Source organism: Rhinopithecus bieti, unplaced genomic scaffold (assembly GCF_001698545.2).
Source record: "Rhinopithecus bieti isolate Rb0 unplaced genomic scaffold, ASM169854v2 scaffold_23748, whole genome shotgun sequence".
NCBI lineage: Eukaryota > Metazoa > Chordata > Mammalia > Primates > Cercopithecidae > Rhinopithecus > Rhinopithecus bieti.
The window spans coordinates 3,138,201-3,156,783 of NW_016811596.1; the positions used below are offsets into that span (position 1 = coordinate 3,138,201).

The window sequence follows — 18,583 nt, forward strand, 5'->3', positions numbered from 1 at the left end:
AAAAAAAAAAAAAAAAAAAAAAAAGAGGTATTGACTTTAAAGAGGAGGTAGAGAGAGAAATAAAATGGAAAGTTTATTCAAAGTGAAAATAACAGAGAACTTTCCAAACCTAGAGAAAGATATCAATATTATTATTATTATTATTTGAGACAGTCTTGCTCTGTTGCCCAGGTTGGAGTGCAGTAGTGTGCTCTTGGCTTACTGGGACCTCTGCTTCCCTGGGTCAAGTGATTCTCCTGCCTCAGTCTCCCCAGTAGCTGGGATTATAGGCATGGGCCACCATGCTTGGCTAATTTGATATTTTTAGTAGAGACGGGGTTTTGCCATGTTGGCCAGGCTGGTCTCGAACTACTCACCTCAAGTGATTTGCCCACCTCAGCCTCCCAAAGTGCTGGGATTACAAGCATGAGCCACCGAGCCCAACTGAGAAAGATTATCAATATTAAGTACAAGAAGATTATAGAACACCAAGCAGATTTAACCCAAATGAGTCTACCTCAAGACATTTAATAATCTCCAAACATCAAGGAATTAAAAAACATCACGGAATTAAAAAAAAATCCTAAAAGTGCAAAGCAACAGACGTAGTGGCTTACACATGTAATCCCAGCAGTTTGGGAGGCCAAGTGGGGAGGATAACTTGAGGTCAGGAGTTGAAGACCAGCCTGGCTAACAGGCAAAACCCTGTCTCTACTAAAAATACAAAAATTAGCCAGGCATGGTGGTGCTCACCTGTAATCCCAGCTACTCAGGAGGCTGAGTCAGGAGAATCGCTTGAACCCAGAAGGCAGAGGCTGCAGTAAGCAGCCATTTATTGCATTCCAGCATGGGCGACAGAATGAGACTCCATCTCAAAAAAAACAAAACAAACAAAAACAAAAATTAGCCAGGCATGGTGGCACACCCCTGTACTCCCAGCTACTCGGGATGTTGAAGCATAATAATCGCTTGAACCCAGGAGGCGGAGGTTGCAATAAGCCATGATCCCACCACTGTACTCCAGAGCCTGGGCAACAGAGGGAGACTCGGTCTCAAAAACAAAAAACATTCAGTAACATTTCTATATGCCAACAGGGAACAATCTGCAAAAGAAATTAAGAAAGATAATTCAATTTACAATAACTATAAATAATATAAAATACCTAGGAATAAACTTTACCAAAGAAGTGAAAGATTTCAACAATAAAAACTATAAAATACTGATGAAAGAAATGGAAGAGGATGCACAAAAACATGAAAAGAGATTCCATGTTTCTGGATTGGAATAATTGATATTGTTAAAAGTCCATACGACCTAAGGCAATCTACATATTCAATGCAATCCCTATCAGAATACCAATGACATTCTTCACTGAAATTCTACATCCTAAATTTTAGGATTTTTGTAAAAAACAGTTGTAAAATTTTTATGGAACCACAAAAGACCTAAAATAGCCAAATCTATTCTGAACAAAAAGAACAAAACTGGAAGAATCACATTACATGACCTCAAATTATACTGCAAAGCTATAGTAACCAAAAAAGCATGGTACTGGAATAAAAACAAACACATAGACCAATGGAACAGAATAGAGAACCCAGAAACAAATCCACATGTCTACAGTTAACTCATTTTTGACAAAGGTGACAAGAGTATACACTGGAGAAAGGACAGGCTGTTCAATAAATGGTGCTGGGAAAATTGGATACCCATATGCAGAAGAATGAAACTAGACCCTCATCTCTCTCCATATAAAAAAATCAAGTCAAAATGGATGAAAGATTTAAATCTAATACCTCAATCTATGAAACTATTATAATATAAGAAAACCCTGGGGAAACTCTCCAGAACTTTTGTCTGGGCAAAGATTTCTTGAGTAATACCCAAGGATCACAGGAAACCAAAGCAGAAATGGACAAACAGGATCACATCAAGTTAAAAAGCTTCTGCACAGCAAAGGAAACAATCAACAAAGAGACAACCCACAGAATGAAAGAAAATATTTGCACACTGCCCATCTGATAAGGGATTAATAACCAGAATATATAAGGAGCTCAAACAGTTTTATAGGAAAACATCTAGTAATCAGATTAAAGAATGGGCAGAAAGATCTGAATAGACATTTCTCAAAAGAAGACATACAAATGGCAAACAGGTATATAAAAAAGGTGCTCAAATCATTGACTGTCAGAGAAACGTAAATCAAAACTGCAATGAGATATTATCTCTCCCCAGTTAAAATGGCTTTTTTCCAAAAGACAAACAATAATAAATGCTGGTGAAGATGTGGAGAAAAGAGAACCCACATACACTGTTGGTAGGAATGTAAATTAGGACAACCACTATGGAGAAGTTTGGAGGTTTCTGAAAAAAACTAAAAATAGAGCTTCCGTATAACCCCTCAATCCCACTGCTAAGTATATATCCAAAAGAAAGGAAATCAGCCTATCAAAGAGCTGTCTGCACTCCCATGTTTATTGCATCAGTTTTCACAATAGCCAAGATATGGAAGCAGCCTAAGTGTCTATGAACAGATGATAAAAAATGTATTAAAAATGTGATACGCATACATAACGGAGTACTATTCACCCATAAAAAAGAATGAGACCCCGTCCTTTGCAACAGCATGAATGGAACAGGAGGTCATTATGTTAAGTAAAATAAACCAGACACAGAAAGACAAATTTTGCATGTTCTCACTTATTTATGGGAGCTAAAAATTAAAACAATTGAACTCTTGGAGATAGAGAAGAGAATGATAATTTTAAAGTGTGTGGAAAAAATAAGGTAAAAGGAAAAAAAATTTTTAAAGAGAGAGAGAGAACAGAATGATAGTTACCAGATGCTGGGAAGAGTAGTGGTGGGCAGGGTGAGGGGTGGGGTGGTAATGGTTAATGGGTACAAAAATATAGTTAGATAGAATGAATAAGATCTAGAGATCTTGTAGTTTTTAGCACAATAGGGTGACTACAGTCAACAATAATTTATTGCACATTTAAAAATTACTAAGAGTATAATTGGAGTGTTTGTAATACAAGGAAATGATAAATGCTTGAGGTGATGGATACACATGTACCCTGATGTAATGATTACACATTGCATGTGTGTATCAAAATATCTCATCTACCCCATAAATATATATACACCAGCTATGTACCCACAAAAATTTTAAATTAAAAAAAAAAAAAAACAAATCCAAACATAGTTTCTCCTCAGGGCGCCTGACTTCAAAATCTCAGAATGAAGTGCCCCTGTAAGGAAGAATGAACAAATACAAAACAAAACAAAACAAAAAAACCAGTAGCTCAAGCCAAATGCCCTCAGTGCTTTCTTAGCCATTTACAAGCAGCTTGTTGCAAGGCCCAGCAACCCAATTATACTTGCCAAATTCTATTCCAGAAGAAATGTGTACTTTTGATTTAGATACACATACACAGTAGCAACCCCCACCTACTTCTCTTGCTTGTGTAACGCAGCATGTATTCAACACTTGTAATACTTAATCCCCCAGATTTTCCTCTCTTCTGCACTCCTTGTTTCTTAAGCCTTCTATCAAACCACAAATCCCCCTTTACCCCTGTGCACAGCGGTTTCCCCAGTTTTCAGTCAAACCCCAAATATGTGACTCTTACCTTGCTGCCCTGGGGTGTAGATAGGTTTGTCAGTCTGTACAAAGGTGCCACTCCCCTGTCTCTGAATTAGAACCTTTTTCTTCTCCTCAAAGCTGATGTTATTTCCAACTCCTGACACCCGGATTGTGGCCACTTCTTCTGTGCCACCAGCAGGAGGTGGTACCTGACCAAGAAAGGGGACTTCTGGGGCAGAGTAAGGGATTGGGGGAACAGAATCAACTGGTCTCAACCCAACAGTGAGTAAAAGGAAGGAGTTGCGTTAGATGGGGGTAGCAAGGATAGAGACAAATTACCAGGAGGAAGAATCAAGATCAGGAACTAAAGGGAGAAATCCAAGGTCAAGGAAATTGTGGGTGAGTTATAGCCGGGGATTGAGGTTAAGTTGAGAAAAAGTAAGTTTAGAGGCCATGGCAAAGGAAAACAGAAATTATGCTTAAATTAGATTATATTGAGCCTAGGGAAACGAATAGGCAAGTAAGGGATTCGAGTTAGAGCAAAGGAGAACAGGCAAGTAAGGGATTAGAGTTAGGGCTGAGTCTGTGCTTACGAGAAAGGAGATACAATGTAAGTGCCTCTTCTTCAATCCAGAGTGTTCTAGCAACTTCTGGATCTTGTCCTTGGTCTCCAGAGTAACCGTGAATTTAACATCACAGTATCCAGGGCTCAGATCCAAACAAACCTTCTGAATGGAGGGGAAGTTTAGCTGGGCTGGTAATGTTACCAGGTAGTTTCTATTAAAGGAACAGAAAGATTTCAGGGCAATAATGATTCATTCACGCCAGGAAAAATTAAGCACTCTCCTAAGCGCTCAGCATGTAGCAGTGAATTAGACAGACCAAGCCCCTGCCTTCCTTATGCACCTCATTTTCTACAAGAAGCAGAGAAACAACAACTTAGTGCACAGTCTTAAACTTCCACCATCAGGAGGCCCTCACCGAGAACACATGCCTAAAGCACCAAGGAGGAAATTAGGCCTATTTCAGAAAACAGGGTACATTTTAATATTTCTCTTTTTTAAGGCTTCTTCTTCATCCCTCAGCCTTCCTCTCTGGGTAAAGGATCAGTGGAACCAAAGAAGAGAAAAAAGGAGGAGGAAATTAAGATAAACCAAAGTTTATCTCCCCATCTCCATATAAATGTTTGAGAAAGTTAGGCAAAGAAGCCACTGCCCTAATAAACCAATTCTGACACCAAGCACTCACGGAAGTTCTTCTGCAATGGCCAGCGATAGGGCCAACATTCCTAGAAGGAGATGAGCCCACATCTTTGTGGGTGAGACAGATTTTCCAGGGTCAGGACCAGAGATCTGCTCTGCGTAGCTTTATATACTAACTCCAGGTAGGGTGTGTGGTGATGACTGATGCTATAGTCAATCACCTCCTGGCACCTGGAACACAGGAGGACTGTGTTCCTCCTTCTCTAACCGCTGGGTTAGGTGGTGGACCAGGGTAGGGCCACTATTCACTTCTTTAAAGTTGTTTCTCCCTGGAACATCTGTACTGGTTCAGCCAGTTTTAGGGAAAAACCAGAGCTGAGTATTCATAATGGTAAAGCTCTCAGAACATATTTTGAACTCCTCCCTTTTTTTCTGGTTTCATTCCAATTCCTGTTCTCATTTAATGTCCTTATTTTCTTTTATTATTCAATTAAGGTGTAGTTGGGAACACGGGTATGAGAACAGTATCAATAGAAAAGCAGTAAACTTGGCTGGTCACAGTGGCTCACGCCTGTAATCCCAGCACTTTGGGAGGTTCAGGTGGGTGGATCACGAGGTTAGGAGTTCAAGACCAGCCTGGTCAACATAGTGAAACCCTTTCTCTACTGAAAATACAAAAAAGAAAAAAAAAAATTAGCTGGGCATAGTGGTGGTTGCCTATAGTCCCAACTACTTGGGAGGCTGAGACAGGAGAATCGTTTGAACCCGGGAGGTGGAGGTTGCAGTGAGCCAAGATCATGCCACCGCACTCCAACCTGGGTGACACAGCGAGACTCTGTCTCAAAAAAAAAAAAAGTTAATACTACTCAGTATTATTGTGACTGTATGGAAATAGGAACACATACAGTCCTAGAGAAAACAGACTGTGGATAACCTTTCTCATGGCAATTTCATAATACACATCAAAGCCTTTAAGATTTGCGTATTCTTTGACTCAGCAACTCTTACTCTGGAAATGTTTCTTAATGAGGAAAAAAAGGACAGCATGCATGTATGCACAAATGTATCTACACTGAGTTTTTTCACACTGTTCTTTTTTTTCTTTTATTTTGTATTTTTTTGAGGTAGAGTCTCACTTTGTCACCCAGGCTGGAGTACAGTGGCACAATCTCAGCCCACTGCAGCCTTGACCTCCTAGGCTCAAGCGATCCTCCCACCTCAGCCTCCTGAGTAGCTGGGACTACAGGTGGGCACCAACACTCATGGCTAATTTTTTTGTATTTTTAATAGAGACGGGGTTTCACTATGTTGCCCAAGCTAGTCTTGAACTCCTGAGCTCCAATGACCACTTCAGCCTCCTAAAGTGCTGGGATTACAGGTATGAGCCACCATGCCCAGCCCACAGTGCTCTTTATGATGGTAATACTTAGAAGTCACCTAAAATATAAATTAGTCTAAGTGCAGTGGCTCACACCTATAATCCCAGTTTTTGGGAGTTGGAAGCTGGAGGATTGCTTGAGCCAAAGAGTCCAAGACCAGCGTGGGCAACATAGTGAAACCCCGTCTTTGTAACCACTCAATGGATTCACCTTGCCCGCTGCCTAGACAGAGCTGACTTATCAAGACAGGGGAATTGCAATGGCTAAAGAGTAATTCACTCAGAACCAGCTGTGCGGGAGACTGGAGTTTTATTATTACTTAAATGAGTCTCCTTGAGCATTTGTAGATCAGAGTTTTTAAAGATAATTTGGCGGGTAGGGGCTTGGGAAGTGGGGAGTGCTGATTGCTCAGGTTGGAGATGGAATCATAGAGGGTCGAAGTTAGATTTTCTGAATGTCTTCTGTTCCTGGGTGAGATGGCAGAACTGGTTGGGCCAGATTACTGGTCTGTGTGGTGTCAGCTGATTCCATCGAGTGCACGGTCTGCAAAATAACTCAATTACTGATCTTACATTTTACAATAGTGATGTTATCCCCAGGAGCAATTTGGGGAGGTTCAGACTTTTGGAGCCAGAAGCTACATGACCCCTAAACTATAATTTCTTATCTTGTAGCTAATTTGTCAGTCCTGCAAAGACAGACTGGACCCCAGGCAAGAAGGGGGTCTTATTGGGAAAGGGCTGTTACCAATTTTGTTTCAGAGTCAAACCACGAACTGAATTCCTTCCCACAGTTACTTCCACCTACGCCCAGGAATCCACAAGGACAGCTTAAGGGTTGGAAGCAAGATGGAGTCAGTTAGGTCTGACTTCTTTCACTGTCACAATTTCCTCAGTTATAATTTTGCAAAGGCGGCTTCAGTCTGTACAAAACATTTCTTTAAAATTAGCTGGGTGTGGTGGTGCATGCCCGTAGTCCCAGCTACTCTGGAGGCTGAGATGGTAGGACTGCCTGAGCCCGGGGAATCAAGGCTGCAGTGAGCCCTGATAGCACCACTGCACTCCAGCCTGGGCAACAGTGAGAACTTGTCTCATTAAAATAAAATAAAATAAATAAAATAAAATAAAATAAGCGAGGATGCTCTCTGGGACCAAAGATCACCCTATACCAAACCAGCTTAAACAAAAAAGCATTTTTGGTGACTCGAATGGATCCAACAGGAAGAATGAGCTTATGAAACCAGAACAACTTGAAAGACTTTACAGCCTGGGATTAGAGACTTGGTGCAGCCAGGGCTGACTCCTCCTCATCTTTCTCTCTTGTGTACTTTCTCTGGTTGGCTCATTTTCTCCTACTGCACACAAGCTTTTCTTCAAGTCATAGGGAGGATGGCAGCTGGGAGCCCTCAAGCCATATTTGTTCAGCTCCATGACCCCAAATGACAAAACTTTTCACCTATGTTATAAAATTCCTGAAGAAGAACTGTGTTCCTCCTTCTCTCACTGGCTCACCTCTGAATCAGTCACTGTAGCCAGGAGGGTATGATAGGCAGGGCCTGGGTTATTCTCCCACCTAGAGGCCAGGGTGATGGGGTCCTGTGATTGGTCACCCCTTTAGAACCACATGGAGTTGGGGAGGGGAAATTATTCAAAGAAATCACTACAGTAGGAAGTGTGTTGGTGTAAAGAGCTGGAAACTTAAAACATTAAGTCTATTACAATGCCCAATAATGAGTTTAGTTGAATAAACTGTCATGTTAATATAAAGCAATACTCTGCAGCCATTAAGAATAATGTTTTCATGAGAAGGGGCATTATTTGCAATACTAATTGAAAGGGGTTGGGGCTGGTGTAGTGGCTCACACCTGTGATCCCAGCACTTTGGGAGGCTGATCCGTAGGAGTTCAAGACCAGCTTAGTCAACATGGTGAAACCCTGTCTCTACCAAAAATACAAAAATTAGCCAGGCATGGTGGTGGGCACCTGTAATTCCAGCTACTCGGGAGGCGGAGGCAAGAGAATCACTTGAACTAGGGAGGCAGAGGCTGCAGTGAGCTGAGATCACGCCACTGCACTCCAGCCTGGGCAGCAAGAGCAAAACTCTGTCTCAAGAATAAAAGAAAAGAAATGGGTTGGGGAAAGTGATACAAAACGACATGTGGCAAGTTCCACTTTAACTTGGAATATAAAAAGCTAGCAAGAGTGTGGCATGGTGGCTCAAGCCTGTGATCTCAATGCTTTGGGAGGGCAAGGTGAGAGGATTACTTGAGGCCAGGAGTTTGAAACAAGCCTCGGTAGTATAGCAAGACCCTGTCTCTACAAAAAAAAAAAAAAAAAAATTAAAAATTAGCCAGATGTGGTGTCCCATGCCCAGCTACTTGGGAGGCTGAGGCAGGAAGATCACTAGAGGCCAGGACAAGTCTGCAGTGAGCCATGATTGTACCACTGCACTGCAGCCTGGCAGCAGAGCAAGACCTTGTCTCTAAGTATAAAAAATAAAAATAAGCTGGAAAAGTGCATTGCTCCCTCTCTGACAATAGGAAAAAGCCAGACAAACTGAAAAATCACTTTTCTTAAACCAAAAGTTGAACCTAAGAGCTGAGCTGAGCTGGGCGTGGTGGCTAACGTTTGTAATCCTAGCACTTTGGGAGGCTGAAGCAGGCAGATCACAAGATCGGGAGTTCGAGACCCGCCTGGCCAATATGGTGAAACCCCATCTTTACTAAAAACACAAAAGAATTAGCTGGGCATGGTGGTGCACGCCTGTAATCCCAGCTACTCAGGAGGCTGAGGCAGGAGAATTGCTTGAACCCAAGAGGTGGAGGTTGCACTAAGCCGAGATCACGCCTCTGCACTCCAGCCTGGGTGACAGAGCAAGACTCCATCACAAAACAAAACAGCTGAGCTGAGGTTGCAGGTGAGCTAAGTAGCCTGAAATTCAAGGAGATACAATTCCTCATGAGCAGAGACCAGATGGGTGGAGTGTCTCATCAGTGCCAGAGCATGGGAGGTGTCTGGCCTTTCATACAGACATGCAGAAAGAAAGCAGCTACATTTTTCATAAAGTGCTAGAGGCCTGGTGCAGATTAGAGGGACTATAAGGAGCCTCTGGGTGTCACAGAAGCAAGGGAGGGCTTTACTTACCCACAGGCTCCTTTCCATGACCTCTACCAGGTGTTCACAGGAAATACTGGGGGCCAAGCGGGAGACTAAAAAGAGCCCCCTCAGTACTATGGGCATCAAGGACCATATTTGCTCTCATTGCAAAAAAGGCCTCAGCTGCCCATGCTCCTCTCTTGAAAGCCGTAAGACTCTGGGGAGGAGTGGCAAATACTGTTGCTCCCAGGGCACAGGTGTTACCAAGGGAAGAGCGGGGAGAACCCTAGTCCAAGGGAGGGACAAGGAGCAATTGTGAGCCCAGAGTTCTAAGTTAATACTTTTAGAGGTCTCCTGAAACTGAAGGAGGGGCACAAAAAAATCTTTCCCACCCAAGACCCACCACAAATTCAAAGCAGAGTTTGGCAGCCTGGCATAAGGAGTAGGGCAGAAATACTTATCCCCTATGACCCAGGCATATAAACCTACCTAAGAAGGAAGATAAAGAGGGCAACAGAGAAGCACCCTGTCCCCTCACCATTACCTTAGCAAAAGCACCAAGTAACTAAGCAATCTGCCCTGGCAGAGGGCATGAACGTGCGGAGAAACGACCTCTGTGGTGCCTGTGTGGCGTATAGAGGAGACGAGCTGAGGGTGGGGCACAAACATTGAGAAATCCCCAGCATTCCAGATGACACCCTAAGCATAAGGCATCACAAAAGGAATTTGAAGCCTATGATGTACCGAAAGTAAACTTGGGAATTACAAAACCTGAATCCAGTTCACCTTTTAACTAGATTAACTCAATCCACTAAGCTAACTGCCTGAGAAAAGGTGTGTCCATTTCTAGTCACAAATACTATTTATCTAAATCTCTCCTGTTCTACACAAGATGTTTGGCAATCAATGAAAAATTATAAGTTGTATCAAAAGAAGAAGATGACAACAACAACGCCCTGTGAAGATACAAAGTAATCAACGGAACCAGGGTCAGAGCTGCCCTCCATGTCATAACTAAGAGAGAGGCTTTAAAATGCCCTGGAGTAATATGTCAAAGGATCTCATGAAAAAAAAAAAAAAAGGGACAACGGACATGAGGAGAGGGTGTCAGGGGTGAATTTCAAAAGAAAGGTGGGCCAGGCATGGTGGCTCACGCCTGTAATTCCAGCACTTTGGGAAGCTGATGCGGGTGGATCACGAGGTCAGGAGATCGAGACCATCCTGGCTAACACAGTGAAACCCCGTCTCTACTAAAAACACAAAAAAATCAGCCGGCGTGGTGGCGGGCGCCTGTAGTCCCAGCTACTCAGGAGGCTGAGGCAGGAGAATGGTGTGAACTCTGGAGGTGGAGCTTGTAGTGAGCCGAGATGGCGCCACTGCACTCCAGCCTGGGCGACAGAGCAAGACTGCGCTCCAAAACAAAACACAACAAAAAACACAAAAGAAAGGTGGAAGTGACTGACTTCCTGAAATACTAAATATAGTAGCCTTTATAGAAGTGCCAAAAAAAAAAAAAAGATATGCAGTATCAGGCCAGGAACAGTGGCTGAAGCCTGTAATCCCAGCACTTTGGGAGGCCAAGGCAAGAAGATCACTTGAGCCCAGGAGTGTGAGACCAGCCTAGGTAACATAGTGAGGAGACTTTGTGTCTATATAAAATAAAAACATTAGCTAGGTGTGGTGACTTACATCTGTAGTCCCAGCTACTTGGGAGGCTGAGGTGGGAGGATCGCTTGAGCCCAGGAGGTCAAGGTTGTGGTGAACTGAGATTGCACCACTACACTCCAGCCTGGAACAAAATCCTGTCTCAAAAAAAAGAGAGAAAATGCAAGATCAGAGATGAGCAGCTCCTTCTTCAGGCTCATTAATAACCTTGACAATACGAATATAGCTGAGGAAATAATCGATTGCCTTGAAGTTAGGTCAATAGAAATTACTCAAACAAACACAACAAGAAAAAAGAGTGAAAATCATTCGAATTCTTTTCAAATAATTTGAATTTTTACAGCACTTGAAGAGTATTCAAGTGCTATAAAACAATATCAAATGGCCTAGCATACATGTTATCAGAATCTTGGAAGGAGAAGCGAGAAAGAACAAGCAGAAGACATGTTTGAAGAGATAATAAACGAGAGTTTTCCAAAAATAATGAAAGACATCAAACAACAGATTCAAGAATTATAGACAATTTCTCCACGTTTCCCCTAATTCACACACACTAGGCACATACATACATGCACACACCAAGCCTCTTGGTTAGGTTGTAAAACTTGTGATGGTCTCTGGAGGCTCTGTTTGGTTTGGACACAGGGAAAACCAGTATATTCAATTGAGTTTTGGGTCACTCTACCACTCTACATAAATTCCATAAACATTTTTTTTTTTTTTTTTTTTTTGAGACAGGATCTCGCTGTGTCTCCCACGCTGGAGTATGGTGTCGTGATCTCAGCTCACTGCAACCTCCATCTCCCAGGTTCAAGAGATTCTCCTGCCTCAGCCTCCTGAGTAGCAGGGATTACAGGCATGTGCCACCACACCCGGGTAATTTTTGTATTTTTAGTAGACACAGGGTTTCACCGTGGCCTCCCAAAGTGTTGGAATGACCAACATGAGCCACCGCGGTCTTGTTTTCCTTGGTTCCCATCACTCTTCCTGCTAAGAGCAGTCGCCCAGGTCCATGAACACCCACTCCCCTGTAGGTGGTGAGCACCCCTCCAGCAAGAGTTGCTGACTCCCCTTTCCCACTTCCATCAGTCAAATCGGCCCACCAGTGATTTTTACCTCTTCTGATCCATTTAAAAATCTTTTTAAATGCAGCTATCAGCCAGATAATCTGTCTGGAATTTGGTGGGAGGAAATGTCCAGGGTTTAATAATCTCCCAAAGTTAGGTTGCATAAAACCCTACTGTTGACATCTCATGGGTTGCATATGGGCGAAATGGAGCCGTGTGGAAGGCTATTCTGTAAAGGGGCTAGCATGCTTGGATTTGTTCTGGGTATCAGAATCCTGACTTGAGAATTTTTGCTTATATAGACACCGTAATATGTTACCTCGAAGGCTTCTTACACTTGAACCTTTACTGTAAATAATACAAGTATTTCTGGAGTAAGAATTACATCAATTATATATTATCATCTTATGCTACATATTATCTTAGGCATAACTATTATATATATACATACATACACACACACACACACATATATAGTTCCTGTTTGTTTGTTTTTTGAGACAGAGTTTCGCTCTTGTTGCTCAGGCTGGAGTGCAATGGCGCGATCTCAGCTCACCACAACTTGCGCCTCCTGGATTCAAGTGATTCTCCTGCCTCAGCCTCCCAAGTAGCTGGGATTACAGGCACCCCCCTCCACCACCACCCCTGGCTAATTTTTTTTTTTTGTATTTTTGGTAGAGATGGGGTCTCACCATGTTGGTCATGCTGGTCTCGAATTCCTGACATCAGGTAATCTACCCACCTCGGTCTCCCAAAATGCTGGGATTACAGGTGTGAGACACCACGCCTGGCCTATAATATATATTTTTAATTATTATCCAAGGGTACTGACATAAATTTCAAATTTATTCCTGCCAAAAAATTAGTGATGATAACTACCAATCAGTACAGCTAAAGAAAATGTTTTCATTCTGGTGTATTTGGAATTCTTCTTTCTTTATATTATTATCCCAGCCTTCCTCACTCATTTCTGTGTATTTTATATTTTGTTCCACCCCATTCTGCTCAAGGATATTATTTTCACATTTCCAGATTATTTCTATTTTTCACGGGTAGTCTTTGGTCTTACGACTGCGAATATTTTCTTTGACTATTTTGCTTTTCCATGAAGGGCTTTCCAAAAAGCTATTAGCCCACTTTACTTGGTAACCTCCCAGGAGACAGTTTAGTCCTGTCTGCTAAAGGATGCTGTTCTCAGCAAGTCAGTTTTCTGCTCTCCTCACTGCAAGGGAGGCCAGTAGAGAAGGGCCTGTTTCTGTTCCACCCAGGACTGTTGATTTGAGGTTCTACCTCCAGAGAGCAGGAGGCTCATCAAACCAAGACATAACATTAAGGAAAAGAAAAGGACAAGCAGAATCTGGGGCCGCTCCTTGCTTGCCACTGTTTCCTCCCTCCTTCTTACTAATTACAGGCTTCACCCTATTCCCTTTTCAAATTCATTCAAGTGAATATGCAATGTACCAAAGTTCGCAAATGAATGCATCAGGGAAAAAAAGGGTGCCACCCAGCCCCACCCATGCTTAGACACCACATGAACCAACATTTGGCTTCCTAAAGTCAGAAATGACAGAAAACTGAAAGTTCATGTTAAAAGAGGGAAAAAAGAAACATGGAGATCACATGCTCAGATTACACCTAGGGAGAAAAGCTTTTTTTTTTTTTCCAACAAATATTTATTGAACACTGTTATGGGATAAACTGTATCTCCCTCACAATTTGTATGTTGAAGTCCTAACTCCCAGGATTTCCGAGTGTGACTTAATTTGGAAATAGGGTTCAGCCTGCCCTGGAGATTTTGGACTTACCAGCCTCCACAATCATGTGAGCCAATTATAAATCTCTCAGGGTGTGGGGCAATATATAATATATATAAACAAGCAAACTATATACATATATACAAACTATATACATATGTATATGTATATAGTTTGCTTGTTTTATCTGAAGAAACCTATGCAAACCTTCAGCATGTTAGACATTATAGGAACCATATCTGAAGATGTTTTCTTTGACTTCAAGGGAAACATTTCAGAACATAAGATATTCACATATGAAAAGTCCAGTAACAAAATACTAAAGAAATGCTACTGAATAATATATGACTGAATCCCTAAAATGTGCTACTGATGATAACTATGACTCATTTTAGAGGACTATAAGCTGGGTTACAGTTGTCAGAAAAAGTTTAATTGCATGTAAATCAGCAAGTAACTGAGCAGTTTCAGGGAACCTCTTTCATCCAGGTGTTTCTTATGCTTTTATCCTTCTGACTCTTCTAACTTTAAATCCTTCTTACTCTTCTAACTTTAAATCTTTCAAAGAAACAAAAATCTCTCTTCTTTGAAGGACAGGGTCCTTCTCCCATAACATTTCCTCTAAGACACTGCCTTGTCATACTAAGCCGTTTTCTGATTTTCTGATTTAGATGGTACTATTTTGGGGATGGGAGAGAGGAGGAGAAGCAGTAGAACAGATGGAAGTGCTTCCTGTAAAGTATAAACTGTTTCAGAAAAAGAAATCTATGAAAGGGTTGATGGGAGAAAGGAACAAAAGGTTTCCTTAAAATTCAGCAATATTTGGCACAAAGTAAGCATTCAATACATTTTGGCACAAAGTAAGCATTCAATACATTTTGTTGACTGCCTTAAAAGAATAAGTGGGAAATAAATTTTTCAAAGCTAGATATTTAGATAAAACTATATAATGTCACCAACCACTATCTTATTACTGTGGTAATAAGATGTTAGATTTACTAGACAAATACTTTATTTTATTATTTTTTTTCTTGAGAAGAAGTCTTGCTCTGTCGCCCAGGCTGGAGTGCAATGGCATGATCTCAGCTCACTGCAACCTCCGCCTCCCAGGTTCAAGCAATTCTCATGCCTCAGCCTACCAAGTACCTGGGATTACAATGGCACAATGTCAGCTCACTGCAACCTCTGCCTCCTGGGTTCAAGAGATTCTCCTGCCTCAGCCTCCTGAGTAGCTGGGATTACAGGCGAACGCCACCACTCCTGGCCAATTTTGTATTTTTAGTAGAGACGGGGTTTCTCCATGTTGGTCAGGCTGGTCTCGAACACCCGACCTCAGGTGATCTGCCTGTCTTGGCCTCCCAAAGTGCTGGGATTACAGGCATGACCCACTGCGCCCAGCCAGGATCTGCCATTCCTTTAAGGGTTCTAGGAGACCAGGGGTCATGGGCATGCTGGAATACTCTACAGAGTAAAAAGACACATTACTACATTTTGCATCACTTGCTACAAGGAAGCAAGCACTTTAACTCTGGGGTTCTCTAGATTCAGAAAGCAAGACATTCCACCTAGAAAGACTACTCCAACCCATATAGTAAATGACATGGAAAAAATAGTAGGCTTGAGTAGGGCCTTAGAGCAAGAAAAGGCTGTTGAAAATTAAGATTCAGGCTATGATGCAAGCAGCCCTACAAATTGGACCACATGATCTGACAAACTTTATAGTGTAAGAGGGTGTCAGTGGCAGGAAAAGATGCAATGCAATGTGGAGTTTACATCAGAAGCTCATGGAACTGTGGAGGGGCTACCCAAAGGTGTAAAGTGGATCTGTGTGGTGTTAAGGAGTGGAATTGTGCCACTCAGTTCTCAAGAAAACTGGATACAAGTAACAAATCTGGCTGACAGCCACCAGCTGCCAGTCCTCCTGATCTGTTGCAGCACTCACATGAAACCCATGTGTTCTCCCCAGGCTGCTCCGGACTGGTAGTCAGGCCATCTCTGCCCAATCCAGGGCTACTCTAATAGTTAATCTGCTCTGAGATTCCTCATCAGGCTGGCAGACTCTCAGAGCAGCTGAGGTTTGAGTTCTTTTCTCTCTTTTCTGTCACATGCACATTGCATTCTGAAGGCCTTCCCTGCCTACTGGTCCCTCTACCTTGTATCCCTTACAGGCATTTCCCTCAATACAGCTCTAGCTTATCTGACTCCACCTTGGTGTCTGCCTTTTGGAGGATCCAAGGTGACACTACCATGCATGCTTTAACAATAAACTTGTTAAATGATAATAATCAAGTTTTTTTTTTTTTTTTTTTTGAGACAAGGTCTTACTCTGTTACCCAGGCTGGAGTGCAATGGCATGATCACGGCTCACTGCAGCCTCGATCTCCTGGGCTCAGGTGATCCTGTCACCTCAGTCTCCTGAGTAGCTGGGTCAAGTGTGCACCACCATGCTGGCTAATGTTTTGCATTTTTTTGTAGACACCGGATTTTACCATGCTGCCCAGGCTGGTCTTGAACTCCTGGGCTCAAGTGAGCCGCCCACCTCAGCCTACCAGTGTTGGCATTACAGGCATGAGGCACTGTGCCCAGCTAAAGTTTTTCAAACGATTTTCCTGCCTCAGCCTCCTGAGTAGCTAGGATTATGTGCCACCATGCCTGGCTAATCTTTACAACTTTTAGTAGAGATGGGGTTTCACCATGTTGGTCAGGCTGGTCTCGAACTCTTGACCTCAAGTGATTTGCCCACCTGGGCCTCCCAAAGTGCTGGATTACAGGCATGGGCCACCATGCCCAGCACCACGTTTTTTTTTGTGACAGAGTCTCGCTGTGTCACCCAGGCTGGAGTGCAGTGGTGTGTTCTTGGCTCACTGCAACCTCTGCCTCCCAGACTCAAGGGATTCTGCCTCAGCCTCCCAAGTAGCTCGAATTACAGGTCCATGTCCCGCTAATTTTTTGTATTTTTAGTAGAGACAGGGTTTCCATGGAGGCCAGGCTGGTCTTGAACTCCTGACCTCAAGTGATCTGCCCACCACAGCCTCCCAAAGTGTTGGGATTGCAGGTGTGAGCTACTGTGCTTGGCCATTAAATTTTTGAAAAATAGCTGCCATTGCGTTGCAATTGTCTACAGTATTCACATGCTGTACAGGCTTGTAGCTTACGAGCAAGAGGTTATACCATATAGCCTAGGTGTATATAGCAGGCTGTACCATATAGGTGTAAGTACACTCTATGATGTTCAGGGTGAAATTTTTAAAAAGTGTGCATTTCTTCAGAGATTAAAAAATTACAGGAACAACTATTCAGCATGGACAGATAAAAGTGTGATAAAAAGGACAGGGGAAAATCCACTGAATAGTGCTCACCTATGTGCCAAAAGGAGTAATCATGTTAGAAGGTATCATAGAAATCAGCCTGTTAAGAACCAAAGGACTCAAGAGCAAAAGGCGAAGAGTAGAAAAAAGGGAATGGTATGTGGAGCTAGAAATCAAGTCTAGATATCTGAACCAAAGTGAACTGATATAAAGAACAAGTCACACTGCATGCTATTTTATTTCCAGTGCATGGTGTCTTTATTTAGAAAACAGACTGCATCAAACAGGTTAATTATTGCTTTCTTGTTCTGTATATTCACATTCTCCACTTGAAAAAGCACATAGTCAAATCTATCTTCATCCATTCTGTTGACGAGGGTAAGCAAAAAAGTAACCCCACTGGTTACTTCAAAAGAACCTAAGGGGGAAAAACACAACTTATTTAAATACTAGATATTAAAAGTCTCTATAACCAGGATAAGAAAAAATAAAAAGAAAATAAAGACAGAAAATCAACTAACATGACAATAAAACATTCTAAATTGATTAGACTACCAAAAATCACAACCAGCTTTGTGTTATTACCATTCTTTGTCTCGGTGAGCTCAGCTAAAAAAGGTACACTCTGATTCTGACTTAGAAGACATTTAATGTTCTTATCATTAAAAAATAAAAGCTAAACCTATTACTGTTTTATAAGAACAATCTTATTTCCCAAATTTGACTTTCTTTCAGGAAAAACTATTCTAACTCCCTGGAAATTGTTTTCTCTAGTGAGTGAATAGTCATAAGTTCAATTTATAGGTCCATAATATTTTCTACTTAATTAAGATGTTGACACCAAAACAGCCAAAACGTTTTTCCTTTTTTAATCTGTATAAGTTTTGTGATCTATTTTAGACAGCTTATTTAGTTAATATATTTTCCCAAAGTTTTCTTTTTTGTTTTTTCTAGAGATAGGGTCTTGCTTTGCTACCTAGGCTGGCCTCAACTGATCCTCCCATCTTGGCCTCTCAAAATGCTGGGATTACAGACAAGAGCCATGGTGCTCAGCCTCCCAGGAATTAAACTGCACAATAGAAATAACATATTTTACAAAAAACAAAAAACAAAACAAAACAACCCCATTTCAGACACTGAATATTCGTAACTTTAAAAATATAATTGTGCCAGGCACGGTGCCTCATGCCTGTAATCCCAGCACTCTGGGAGGCTGAAGCGGGCGGATAGCGCGGTCAGAAGTTCGAGACCAGCCTGACCAACATGGTGAAACCCTGTCTGTAGTAAAAATACAAAAACTAACCAGGCGTGATGGTGCGCGCCTGTAATCCCAGCTATTCAGGAGGCTTAGGCAGGAGAATCGCTTGAACCCAGGAGGCGGAGTTTGCAGTGAGCCAAGATCGCACCACTACACTCCAGCCTGGGCGACAGAGCAAGACTGTCTCAAAAAAACAAACAAACAAACAACAACAACAACAAAATATATATATATATATAAAATATATTTTTTATAATTACATATATATTTTATCATTATATATTATATA

At 42.0% G+C, this 18,583-nt stretch overlaps 2 protein-coding genes across 6 annotated transcripts in view; both read right to left on the reverse strand.

Annotated features, from left to right (window-relative positions):
- Window positions 1-4,876, reverse strand: part of A2ML1 (alpha-2-macroglobulin like 1) — a 55,932-nt gene extending 51,056 nt beyond the window's left edge. Inside the window, exons 1-3 of the mRNA XM_017894246.1 lie at window positions 4,815-4,876; window positions 4,160-4,343; window positions 3,613-3,775 (exon numbers count right to left, since the gene is read on the reverse strand). Coding sequence (XP_017749735.1) covers window positions 3,613-3,775; window positions 4,160-4,343; window positions 4,815-4,876 — 409 coding nt within the window. The remainder of the gene's footprint in view (window positions 1-3,612; window positions 3,776-4,159; window positions 4,344-4,814) is intronic.
- Window positions 4,877-17,268: 12,392 nt separating this feature from the next.
- The window catches only part of RIMKLB (ribosomal modification protein rimK like family member B), a 93,521-nt gene continuing 92,206 nt past the window's right edge, over window positions 17,269-18,583 (reverse strand). For 4 of the 5 annotated variants that reach the window (XR_001889642.1, XR_001889645.1, XR_001889643.1 and 1 more), the window contains one exon: window positions 17,271-17,454. The gene's annotated coding sequence lies outside the window, so the exon portion shown is untranslated. Of the gene's footprint in view, window positions 17,455-18,583 lie in introns of all 5 variants that reach the window. The other variant, XR_001889644.1, reaches the window with a different exon arrangement.